Source organism: Dipodomys merriami, unplaced genomic scaffold, assembly GCF_024711535.1.
Source record: "Dipodomys merriami isolate MVZ:Mamm:240054 unplaced genomic scaffold, mDipMer1.0.p SCAF_6, whole genome shotgun sequence".
NCBI classification, from domain to species: domain Eukaryota; kingdom Metazoa; phylum Chordata; class Mammalia; order Rodentia; family Heteromyidae; genus Dipodomys; species Dipodomys merriami.
The window spans coordinates 19,473,110-19,486,974 of record NW_027206179.1 but is presented as its reverse complement, the minus strand read 5'-3'; the positions used below and the strand labels follow the sequence as shown (position 1 = coordinate 19,486,974).

The window sequence follows — 13,865 nt, the reverse complement described above, 5'->3', positions numbered from 1 at the left end:
GCTCAAGGCTAGCACTCTACCACATGAGCTACAGCGCCACTTCCGGTTTTCTGGTGGTTTATTGAAGATAAGAGTTTCACGGACTTTCCTGCCCGGGCTGGCTTTGAACTGCGATCCTCAGATGTCATCCTCCTGAGTAGCTAGGATTACAGGTGCCCAGCTTTTTTCTTGTTTTGTAATGCAGGATTTGTACTTGCTAAGCAAGTGATCTACCCCTTTCAGGAGCCATGTCCCAGTCCTTTTTGTTTTAGTTTGTTCTTCAGATAAAGTGTTGTGTTTTCATCTCAGCAAAATTCAAACGAAGATCTCCCCAACTCTTTTCTCAGTCCACAGTCATGTACCACCATGCCTGCTCTTATAAACCTTCATGAGGCTAGACCATTAGGTCAAGTACCCGATGCTGCCCCTTGATTTTGTGTATCTGCTACCAAGACTTCCAGCATTATTTCCCGGTAGCTCAGCATACTCTCAACTCCCCTGTCAAGGTTTCCACCTCATTTTCACAACAAGTTTGCCCCTTTCTTTTGTTCTCTGTACAGAGAGTGCTAGATGTTTTCTGATAGCTGATTCTCTTTCTGAGGCTTTGCAGTGTGATCACAGACAGATGTAAGCTAATTAGCCCCTCCAGATATCTTCCTATAGGTTAAAACATAGTGGCCAAGACACAAGATGGTAAGAGGCGCCATCAATTATTCTGACTTGATTTCTGTCCTGTCTGGCCTTATTCAAAGAAAACTTCATAGAAGTCAGCTTACTGAACAACAACAAAAACTAATGCAAGATATTCTGTTTAAGCCAAGAAATTTGGTTGAGACTTGGGAGTTTACCTAATTGATCTACGCTTATTATTTATCACTGTTTAGGTTTTACTTAGCATAATGCAATGCAATTATATTTAAAGTTATGTTTTATGATAATAAGTGTTTTGCTAAGACTGAAAAGAGGCCATATAATATTGTAGAAAGAACATGAAACTGGGTTTGGATCCTATTTTTCCCACTTTTTATTTGAATGACCCTAGAATTGTTTGCACTGTAATTTCTTCACTCATTATGTAGTAATATTGAATCTTGGTAAACAGTAACTACAATCACAGTTAAATTTTATTGAGAACTCTTGGGTTTGAGGATGAGAATAGGCTAAGTTAACCTCCCTGTTGCCCTCTGCCATTTGCATGATGTTTTCTCTATTTTATAGACTGAAGAGGTGAAGGAACTTGTTCACTGCAACCTGCCTGGTAAGATACTGACTGAGTCCCAAGACAAAGTACTTTTATCTGGTCTTGAACAGCTCAGACACTCACTGCTGTGGCTCCACCCTGGAGACATGGTGGTTACAATCCTAGCTGCGTATCCCTGCTCCTGAGGAGCTGGAACAGTGTGGCACAACAATTGGACCTACATGCAACATTCGCCTCCCACATGTCCTTTACCTGAAAATCTCCTCTTCCATTTTGATGTGATATCAATATTTTCCTTCATCATTCATTTTAAAAGGAAATAGCATATCTACATTCAGAAATGTACATGATTATTTTGTAGGAATTGCCTGGGAAAACATGGGAGCTTTATGTTTCATTATTTCTGGATTCAGGTTTTTACTTCACGTTATGTTTTATTTGCTAATGCACTTATGTGAAGGTTGAAAGTATTTGACCATCTGTTACTATTAATATAAAAAGGATGAAGCATCTTAAATTTTGATCTATCAGAATGGTTCCCAGTGTTCAACCATTGTGGTTGCTGCCAGGGACTGGTGGCTTTATGCCTGTAATCCTGGCTACTCAGAAGATTGAGATCTTAGAATCATGGCTGATGACACCTCAGGTAGGAAATCTGTAAGATTCTCATCCACAATAATTTACCAAAAAGAACTAGAATGAAGCTCTGGCTCAAGTGGTAGAGAAGAAGCTCAAGGACAGCATCCAAGTCCTGAGTTTCAGCCCCAGAACTGGAAAACCACACACACACACACACACACACACACACACACACACACACACACACACACACACACACACACACACACACACACACACACACACACACACACACAGAGTTACCATTGCTGATTTGTAGTCTTTATCTCATTGTTATATTTTCATTTTTCACACAAATCACTGATATATTGTCTTACCAAACTATACTGTCTGGTATAATGATTTAGCACTAGACAGAATAAAATATAACATTAAAAATAGAATCTTTGTAAAATTTTAAATGCCTGTGAATATTTATTTACTCATCAAATGTTAAGAATGGGCACAAAAATGCATTATATATGCTGCCTATCAAATCATATATATGTCATTTCAAAAAAAAGCAGATCCTGTTGTTACATAAAAAGGCTAAAATTAGAACAAAGCAAAAGCTGCAGATCAATACATTGGTTTTGCTTACTTAGCTACCTCCTTCTGTCCCCATCCCCACCTGCTGTCCAACCCATGCAAGAAATAGATCTATACAAGTGAATAATTATTGAATGTCTAAAAGAGATTGATATAACATGAACAAGCCATGCAGCAGGGAGAGTTTGAGAGAACATAAAATCTGGCCTGCGATCAGTGCATGGAGGCCCGTGATTTGCAGCTAGAGCTGGGGACAGTGCAGCTTCCAGGGCTACTGCTACCAGCAGACAGTACAGGCCAGGTGAAGTGCTAATATGTCTTTGCACACTGGAAAAGTACCTAGGAAGCTCTATATCACCCGTCGGCATGGGAAGAATCTACCCTCCGCTCAAAAAGCAAAAGTGCTGACTTCTCACGATCCATGAGGGCCAAGAGTCTCCTAAGACAAATGGAGGTCCCAGCCCAGGGCCCACTGCTATGTCATCCAGATTTACTTTGCCCTGTACAGTGCAGATACTCTGGGGGTCCTCCCTTCCTCAGCCCCAAAGGTAACAGAAGGATTGGTTCCAGCATGGTCAAGATCTATGAAATTGTAGCAAACCCAGGGCAGACAATAGTGCAGGCTAGAAACCTCAGAAACAGAACTCAGTGAAGATAAACTCACTGCCAAATATGAAGACCCACATGAGAAAATGGACTACTACAAAGGAAACTTCAAAAACTCAGAACAATGGGAAACATATTCTAAAATAAGTGTGATTTAAGTGTTTAATGTGATAAAGATGAGAAAGAAAACTATATCTATTCTGTATTACTTATTCTTATAAAATGTGTATCTGTGTAGCATAGTCCTATTATTACATTAAATACTAAAAACCACTTAAATATTTTTAGTAAGAGAAGAACTGAAAGCATTTTACTACTTACCATGGCATTACTAAAGAAGAAGGAAGAACAGAAGAAAAGGAAGAAATTACAAATGACAGAATTCCTGCATTTTCCTATATAATATTTACATATTTTCTGAAGTAATTTTGTATAAGCATGCAGCATATGACTATAAATGCTAATTTCTTAGAAACTACTAGATATTGCCTAAAATATTATTCTCCATGTATTGTAAGAAAAAACGCCATCATTTTTTGCTCTCAGAAATCCACTTTTTAAGTCTCTTTCCATTGTCTGATGATAAAAACTCCCCCTAGCAATTGTCTTTTTAAAATCTATTTAATAGGATCTCGGGACAGCTGCTAGACACCAGACAGGGGTTATCTCTCTTAATCACATTTACAGCATCTACCTATAAAACATCCATCTTTCTATCATTCTGATTAATACCAGAATCTAATAAAACTCAGACTTCAGGCCTTTAAAAACAAACTCATACTTTAGGCTGCAATCCATCCCAGACACATGATAAAATCATGGTGTTTGCTGCAAGGTTTTATCAGTTTGACTCAAAATTTTTCTTGTGAATTTCATGACCTTATTCTCTATTTGACAAGAGAAAAAGATGTCAGATTATCTTTGTCCCATGATAGAGTAATTTCTTCAGAAAACAGGCATTAGACTTAAAGAGTAACATATGCATATACCCTTTGGGCTGAATTCTGTTATTTGTCTCTTCCATGTGTTTTTTTTTCCTCATAAAGATCAATAAGTAATTCTAACAGCAGCACTAAACATGCCTTCTGTGCTTTCTCTGAAAGCATTATGAATCTCAATTATATGTTTTACAAATTAGTCTTGATTGTGGCTTTTTTATGCAACTGCAGTAAAACATGTACATTCTGTAATAAATCAGTTTATTTTCTCTCCACTTGTAAAGTTCTCAGCTGATATTTCTACTAAGCAGTCTCTTCATATTTTATCTCCATATTTAATATCAGATGCAGTAAAAAATTATAAGAATAAAGAATGCCAATACATAGGGAAGAATTGTAAAACCAAGCACACATTGTATCAAAATGGAGACGTTCCACCTGTATCATTGTGGTGCACAGCATGGCTCCATTCCTTGACCTTAACACCACTAGTGATGAGCCGAACCACACAGTCTTCACATCAATGTTTAATAAAACTGATTTATGGCTCATGCAGGATGAGAATCCATATCTTACAGGCAGCATTACCAGCCAAAGGACAGAAATGCCTTGAAGTAAATCATAGCTGTAAGGTGCAGTATTTCCCTTTGGAAAACACAGTATGCTTCGATTTCAACCAGCATCACAACCTTCTTCCTGAGCCATGTTGGGTGGGCCCGGGGACCCAGCAGTCCCAGTTCCTCTTTCATTTCCTACATTTTTTTTCCAGGGCCCAATTAATTTTGTAACACCCAACAAAGTTTACAAAGGTTACAAGTCATCACCTTCAATTTTTATGAGCAGCCAAAATTCACATGTGAACTTCCCTGCAGCTAACAATCTAGTTTCCCACCTAGTATTTTAGAAGGGCCTATACAGGAAAGCTTTGGTCCTTGTTAATAAAGAGGAGTGATAAAGCATATGATATTTATGTAATATTTAAATAAATATCAATTCATAATAAATTAATGTCTATTTTCAAAGCAATTCTTGATGAAATGGCTGGCTAATTTATGATGGCTTAGGAAGCAAAATAAAATATTTACATCTCAAAGAGGAGAAAATAAATCTAAGTACACAAGAGAAATGAATGAATGCTCCTAAACATTACATATAGTTAACCACTAAGCAAGATCAAACCATAAATTAGGGCATTCTGAAAAGACTTAACTAATATATATGCTTTCAATACTGTATTAAGTGCAGTCATTTAACTTATTCTGGGTGTTTTAAAACTGGGCTTTTTTTTCTATTCTTACATTTCTAAAGATGATTAACAAAGAGTGCCTCATGTCATTTTCCCTCTCGATGACTTTTCAGGATGAATCTTACCACTAAATTATACACAATGGGTTATCTGACCCACACTGAACATGTTTGTGTTTTGCTAGACTATATAATTAATGGAGAGTTGAGACCACTCCCTGAACAGTTTTGTAGTCACCTCCTGTAGGAGGGGTTTTACTTTCATCTGGAAGATCACGACAAGGAAATTGGTATTTTAATGGTGTTTCTCTGATTTGTTTGACAGAGTTGGTACTGCCTGTTTTCTTTTTTACCAGCACATGATGTGCTTGGACAGTGGTCATGTGCATTAGTACCCTGCCACGGGTGAGAGGAATGCTGACAGCTTCTTGCAAAACTAAAAGCCAAACTGGTCTGCAAATTACTTCTGAATGTTTTCCTTCCTTCAATACTGAATTAATTGGGACCACAGTTGATGAAGACAGACAGTTACAGAGATCGTGTGACTCATGAGAGGGGAGTTGGTGATGTTCATCTCTAGATCTTTCCACTCTGTAACTATTGCTCCCCATGCTTCAACCATGGGATCTGAAAGGGTGGTAACCGATTTTGTGTTTTTCGAATGTGATCTTCCCTTTTAAACAATGCATGGTTCTCAACCGGTTTAGGAGAGTAGAGGTGTGACAATTACAATTGGTAAAATTTACATTCTATTCCATACATCCTACAGCTTTATTAGCTTTGTTCTTACTATAAAGTGGTGCTAGTGACTTGGCTAACTAAATCATTCATTAGATGAATGCCTTCAAGAAGATTAACATAAATTATAGCATCTGTCCCTTTAAAAATATTTAAAAGAGTTTGATCCAATTTTCCCATAAGGAACTTATGAGTACTATATCATTATATCCTAATGTTGATTATTGATTAGAAAGTCCAGGTACCAATTATGAAGCCTAAAATTTGTTTAATCATTTTTCATCTAGATGCCCAATGAATGCTTTCTTTCATTTTGAAGTTCGTCAATTTTATTAACTTATGGCTTAGTGCTGACTGATCTGTGTTCTTTTCCTGAGATACATTGTAGCCTTTTAATATATACACTCTGTTCTTTCTTTTTCTGTAAAGTTTTCAATGAGCTATATATCTCAGTCTTTTTCAGTTTTAAATGTACCTACAGTTTGTTTTTATAGACATGACTATGATTCTTTTTATTAGTATTTGTCATCAAAATCAAGTTTCCTAAGAGCATATTTGTCACTATTTCATTAAGGGAGTAGAACATTCAGGAGCAGTGGGTGAGATTATATTCTTCCAAAGTCCTTACGATAAAATCTAGAATGCCAGCATGGTGGGTGAGTATGAGTCCTTAAGGCGTGGTACGGGGGATGAAGAGGTCAGAGAGTGCTCACTTCCCACTATGCAAATACACCGCAAAAAGTGAGTCCCTACTAGATACAAAACAAGCCAGTGTGTTGGTCTTGGATTTTCCAGCTTCAGTGTCCATGAAGGATAACTCTCTGTTGTTTGTAAGCTGTTCCATCTGTGGTATTATAGCCTCACAAGTGCACTGAGACAGATGTGTGTGTTGTTACTGTGGTTACAGTAGTCCAGTGGCTTTCACACTAGAGTCTCATGCAGAGCTTTTATAAGGCATCCGTGTCTTTCATTACTCTTAAGATTTTTATTTAATCATCCTGTGAATGTCACATGTATTCTAGTGTTTATCTCAGCCCAATTCACAATGCCAAGATAAGGAAGAAATGTAGGCGTCCACTGGCAAATAAGTGGATAAAGCAAATGTGTGCATATATATGAAAAAATACCCTTCAGGCATGAAAATGAATAAAACCAAGTCATTTGTAACCAGGCTAATGGAGCTAGATGTTATGTTAAAGTCAGATAGATGCAAATACCACATTTGCACCTATATGTAGAAGCTACAATCTGAGAACAAAGTGGTGGTTCATCAGGCTGCAGAAGATGGGAAAGGAGAGAGGGTATGCTTAACAGGTGAAATGGATGGAATGGAAGAATAACTACTAAGGACCTATAAGGTTACTATGGGTGACAGAATGTAATTACATAGTTCAAATTTATGAGTAGAGGCAGGGTGCTAGTGCTTCATGCCTGTAAACCTAAACTTCATGCCTGAGATCTGAGGGTTGCTGTTCAAAGCCAGCACATGCAGGAACTCTTATCTCCAATTAACTGCCCCAAATAACCTGGAAGTAGAGTTGTGGATCAAGTGGCAGAGCACTAGTCTTGGGCAAAAAAGCTCAGGAACACTGCCGAGGCCCTGAGTTTAAGCCCCAGGACTGGCATATAGACAAAAACAATAATAACTAGATTTCATAAAAGAATCAAAATTCAGTGTTTTGCTTGGTAATTTGGTTAGTAATAACAGGGAATATGTTCCATTTTAATTAATCATTATTATTCACCTATACAATTATAAAGTCCAAATTCATATGCACAGCTAGGCACTTCACTATGTTTAAAATTCAACTGGATACCTAAACTAGATACCTAATGAAATTATATCTTTGCTTCATTTTGGAGTAAACACTGTCTTTTGTTTCCATAAGACCTTTGAAAATCATCTCCTAAAGCAATTTATATATCTAAAGTGATATCTAATGTTAGGAAAAAGCTATCCATTTTAATATAAACTGTAATACCCATTTAAACATTTTTTGATTATAGTACTAAGTCAACAACATTTCAATAGCAAGCAATGATGATGAATTCAATTATCATTTGAGACAAAGAAATACATAGACTAATTTAGCTTATGCTGAAAGAAAGGTTATGAGGGATAGTGAAAATTGCCAACAAAAGCATACAAAATCAAGGAAAAGAACAAGAAAACAACTCAGTTTTCTATTGTGTTCCACATCCTAATACAAACATGATTGGTTGCTGATGGAATCAGAGGGACACACATTTTGCCCTGTCGATTAGTAAATATTTATAGAGGGCTCCTGAGGAGGCAGAGAGTGCACGAAGCCCTAGAGACATGCAGATCAGGAGATATACTTCCTGTTTGCAAGGATTTTAAATCCTCTAGAGATAAATGCAAATCAACAGTCTAGTCTCAGTAAGACAAGAGTGTGGTGGGAGCCTACTGTTTCCAAGAATATTATCTCTTAGCATTGTTCCTCCCCACCCAACACTCATAATAAGGAGACTGTTTCTCATGGAGAGATTTTACCCTTTATTAACTGAAGTTGCTATATAAGTCACAGTGATGAAGGATGAACCAACTCTGATATAATCAGTGTGCTGAACTGTGGCATAACTGCTGCATTTTAAATGATCGGGATGTGCTCAGAGGTATTCTTGAAAAGGCAGATCAGCCCTTGAATATTGGCCACTCTTCATAGGAGACCTGGGTACTTCTGGTTAGCCTCACAAACTGCAGCCCTGCATGCTTAGCCTAGCTAATTGGATTGCTGGACTTTGTTCCCTGCAGTTGGCCCGATCTATACATCCTACTACCTATACCACAGCCCCTGCTCATGCCTGAGAGTAAGTGGAATAATCTCTAGAAGGCCTCAGAGCCTCTCAGAGGCACTGAGAGGATTTAAGATTGTGTATAAAGGCTGTACGCCAGTAGATCATGCCTGTAATCCTAGATAATTAGGAGGCTGAGTATCCTAGTTCAAAGCCCTGGAAGGAAAGTCCACGAGACTCTTATCTCCAACAAACTACTCAGCAAAGGCCAGAAGTGACACTATGGTAGAGCACTAGCCTTGAGAAAAGTTCAGAGACAGAGCCCAAGCCCAGAGTTCAAACCTCAGGACTGGCCAAAAAAATTTGCTTAAAAAGGAACATAGGTTTGAGTACAGAGAATTAAAATTCTTCATATTAGCTGGCTTCTAGGTTTTTGAGAAATCTAGAAAACCATCATAGAAAAAAATCATAGAAAACAATGTCATTGTTCAACAGAAATGAAGAATATTATTTAACTGTGGTATTAGAAATCCATGACAAGCATATAAGAACATAAGAATTAAGCATAGAGGTGTGTTAACTTTAAAAATGCTATTTTCGTTTTCTCAGCCCACGTTCAAGTAGTTTATTTGTGGTGTCAATAAATCAGGAAAGTGTTTCTCAAACCATACAAGATGGTCACATATTCTTCCTAATACCCCAACTTAGAGTTTGTTACACCATTCTAGTGCTGACATGGACCAGTGCTCACCCCTGGTCACAGCATCTCTTGCTGTAGTTTCTCACTGAGCTGTAAAAGCCAAGAAATAACAGCACGACCACCACTAATTCCTTAAGAACGGATTTCAGTAACAATTCCCTACATCAGTAGAGGAAATAGGTACAACTCGAATGCAACTGGAATAAAGACAATGGAATTAGCTAAATAGCAGATGCTACTTCCTTTTCATTATTCATCTAGTGGCACACGCAGGACTTCACAGGACATCCCAAGCAGCAATGCATCCCTCTGGCATATTAGACTCAGATCAAAGCATTTCCCATATATCTATGATACAGTGAATTTACATTCATTATTTTATAAGCTGCTCTCTACTGTGGCGTACTCTTCAACTCATTTATAAATGTCTAATACCATAATTTCTTGAGATGTACATTGGTTACTGAGGTAGAGGTACATGTAAAGAGAGAGGAACTCTTGTTTATCTTTGAGTCAACACTCTAAAACTTATTTGATAAATATTTTCCAGTGCTATAATTAAGAATCAAAATGCTAAAATGCAAGACCTTTAGCTACATAGACACTGTGGAAGGAATATAAAGGCAGACAGCCTACGTTTGGCAGACTGTAGGGTAGAAGAGACTATCATGTAGGCATAGGAGTAAAAGTCGCATTCAGGTTTTTATCCTGCAGCCATAACATGTAATATCAATGATAGGATTATGTTCTCTATTTCATCAACATCATAAAAGAGAAAGTAAAAAATGTGCTTTATAAATAAGACAGACCTATCTCATTAAAGCCACTGTAGCCCAGCTCTTGCCTGCTAAGGCCCAATTCTTCCAGGTCCATGCATTTAAATCCCGGTGGGCACTGGTAGCCTTCTTCTAGCTCTGGAGAGCAGTGGGTATCAGGGATGGCTAAGCTATTCCAGGTTACGTTCCTGCGAACAATACACCACAGCATTAGCAATGAATAGTTGGACTGTTTTCATTAACTACTACATGCGGACAGAGGTTTGAATTTCATGACTTGTGAATAGTATGCAGAACATCAATGTCATGTTAAACCTTCACAAATGATACTTTAAGCATTCCCAATATGGTGCCTTAGAAGAATTCAACAATGAGTGCTTCATTAGAGAATGAGATCTAGATCACCATCAGGAATGAATGAAATTTTCCTAGAGATGTGCAAGAAATGTTAACTTGTCTAGGGATTCTTTATTATTCACAAAATACTTGCTCCTACTGTAGGCACAAACTCTACGTATATAGAAAGACATCATAGTTGCCAAACTTTACTACTGGCAAACCTGCAATATGATACACAGTATCCTGAAGGGTCTGCTTTCTCCCACCTTGTAAAACAGCTTTACTATAACGACCTCCCAACAGTCTCCAGATATCAGCTTCTGCACTTACTTTGGGGTCTCCTCTCCATGGAAATCTACCTCCCATCTTTCCTTAGCTCACCACAATTTGGAGCCTGTAGCCCCCAGCTTGAATGGCACTTTCTTAGAGGAGCCATTTCAAGCCTCTCAGACCAGGCCAAGTTTCCCTGCTGTCAGCTTTCAAAGTGCCCTGACTTCTGCTTCTGACACTTGGGCTGAGGGTGATTCCTATTTGTGTGGTCATCTGTTCCTTGGGTTTCTCTCAATCAATGGTTCCCTAGTAGAACCTCTCAGCCCACTATATCCCTGAAACTTAGCCAGAGATGGCTAAATGTTTAAATGTATGTGTCCACTTGCTTAGACTATGGTCAAATGTATGTGTCAATTATGGTGCCCAGTTGTTTGGTGAGATTCTATTTTAGGTGTATCTGTAAAGATGAGTTTCAAAAGTGATTAACATGTGATTCAGTAGGCACTGAGTAAAGCACATGATCCTACCTAATAAGAGTAGAGCATCTCATCAGCTGAAGGCCTTCAGAGAAGGACTGAGGTCTTCCAAAGAAGGTACTAAACATTCTGATTGCAGTTGGACCTACATCCAAAATGTCTGCCAGAATTCCCACCAGCCAGTCTGCCCTGAAGATTCTTGCCAATTCCGAGAATTGCATGAGTTAAATCCTTAAAATAAATCTCTTTATTTATACATCTCCTTTGAGCCAATAAACAGTTGTATTTCTCTGGAGAACTTTAATGCCCAACTGATGTGTTAATGCTACTTTCTGAACAAATGAATGAATGTGACCTTCTACCATTATTTAAATCAATGGTGGAGTCATTTACCTTAAAGAAACTATAGAAAGAAATTCTCAGATTAGTGCATCCTGTTGTTTACATGCATTTCTTAGTATGATACCTACACATTGGCATGGATTTTCAATATTTTAAATTTCTGGCAGTAGTAGTTTCCACATTTCAAAACAAGTACTGGAATCCCTCTGAGAAGTTAATTATTTCTCAAAAGGCTTTAATTATCCTCCTGGCATATGTTTTTTTTTAAAGTTCTTAACAAAATACCCTATTTACAAATAACATTATGTAGGAATTTGAGATCTAAGAAAATGTGTCGTGAGCCTGTTGCTAAAATTGTCTATAATAACAGCTCCAAATAATGCCTTAGGACTTTACAGTTCTATGGTTTTAAATTAACCACTAATCTTAGTAGCACAGAGCATTGAGCTGCATATTGGAAACCGAGAATTATCATTGCATTTCAGTGATTATCCAACTTAACTACTTTGAACGCTCATTTTAACCATGTTAGCTTTGGTTTCCTCATCTGTAATTTTCTCGCAATTTAGAAAGCAATTACAAGGGCTGAGTGTGATAGTTCATGCCTATAATCCCAGGTACTTAGGAGGCATTTATCAAGAGAATTGTAGTTTTAGCTTGGGCCGTGCAAAAAGTTAGCCAAGTTAACATCTTAATCTATAAGCCAGCAGTGTCGGCAATCACTTGAGGTCCCTGCTTTGCAGGATGAGCAGGAGGACCCCAGTCCAGAGCTAGCCCTGTGGAAAGAAGAAGAAGATAGAAGAATCTCAAGACTTTGAGTTTAAAGCTCAGTACTGGAAGAAGGAAGGAGGGGAGGAAGCAAGGAAGTTCCCAGTATGCCAGCATCGTCTTCCATATGAAAGAGAACATATTTCATGAAAAACAGTGTGACATGTAATTTCATCTCCAGGACCCAGTAGGGATGATTACTATAGCTCTAAATCTTGTGTTCAAATTCTTCTTTCTCAGAAAGTCAGCATTATCTACTGTCTCTGCCTTTTGCCATGCAGTTCTTGTGGGTCTTCTATAGTTATGGTCACTTATGAATACAATTTTAGGAATATTTAGCCTTTTTTCAGAAATTATCTTTACTATATTCTTAATGGGTACCATTTTATTTCATTTGAAACTTTATCCATTCAAAATAAATATTTTTTGACAGGCTGAGAATGAGAATATCTAGAACGATATTTTGTACTAAGAGTGTTCACTGTTCGGTGTCAGAGAGATGACAGGAAAAGAATGGCCACAGGACAGCTTGATGCGACTTTAAGAGCTGGTATTTGCTTGAGGTGTTTCTGAGGCACTTGGAAGAAATACCACATGTGACCATGGCGGGGGTAGTGAGACAATGATGAAAGGATCAACAGGCACTACTTCTACATTTGGAGTACACACTGCATTCTGGGAAATGGGAATGTCATGGCTTGTGGGTACAAAAGAGAGTAGGAGAGAAGGGGAGAAGGGAAAAGTGAGGGGAAAGAGGGAAGAGAGAAGGGGAGGGCTTGGGAAGGAAGGGAAGATAGGAAAAGGAAGGGGAAAGGAGGGAGGGAACGGAGAGGAGAAGAGGAGTAAGGGAAGAAAGAAAGTGGGAGCAGAGGAGAGGAGAGAGGGGGAGGGAGGGAAGAAGGAAGGGAAGTGGAAGAAAATGGGAGCAGAAAGGAAAGCCTTGTATCTGATTATCGATAGCTGCAGTACTCAATGTTTAATCAAGGTCTCTAAACAAACACTTGTTATTACACCAAATATTTTTAAACTATAGGCTTAGAGATTTATAGAGTAGGGAACAAGGCCAGAATACATTTTCTCCAAAACAACAGGATGTGACTGACTATTTTGTCAAAGAGACCATTACCAAGTTTACTTACTAGGTTTTCACAAAATGTAATTCAGGTGGAAATTTATAGAGAGTGATTTAGGGTTTTTTTTGTTATTAAATTTGCTCTCTGAAGACACAAAGATTAGCATGGATCGTGTTGAATATTTAATTAGCCAAATTTGATCCATTTATTGTAAAAGATAAACACAGAGACCAAGGTGCAATCTATTTTCTCAACCTGTGAATCCATGAGAGTTTGTTAAGAATGCACAGAAACAAATATATAGCACAACAAATCCATATGCAACAGAGAACCCTGCAACTTGAGTATTATGTTTTCTACTGCATCCATAGGGGTTCTTTTGTATATAAATTGTGAATTCTAGTAAGAAAAAGAACAATTCTAATTAAACCACACACACACACGCGCACGCGCGCACACACACACACACACACACACACACACACACACA

The 13,865-nt window shown here is 38.0% G+C and overlaps 1 protein-coding gene across 3 annotated transcripts in view; it reads right to left on the bottom strand.

Annotated features, from left to right (window-relative positions):
* Nucleotides 1–13,865, bottom strand: part of Nalcn (sodium leak channel, non-selective) — a 230,975-nt gene that overhangs the window by 176,879 nt on the left and 40,231 nt on the right. For all 3 annotated transcript variants that reach the window (XM_070002669.1, XM_070002668.1, XM_070002670.1), the window contains exon 7: nucleotides 10,141–10,295. In XM_070002669.1, coding sequence (XP_069858770.1) covers nucleotides 10,141–10,295 — 155 coding nt within the window. The remainder of the gene's footprint in view (nucleotides 1–10,140; nucleotides 10,296–13,865) is intronic.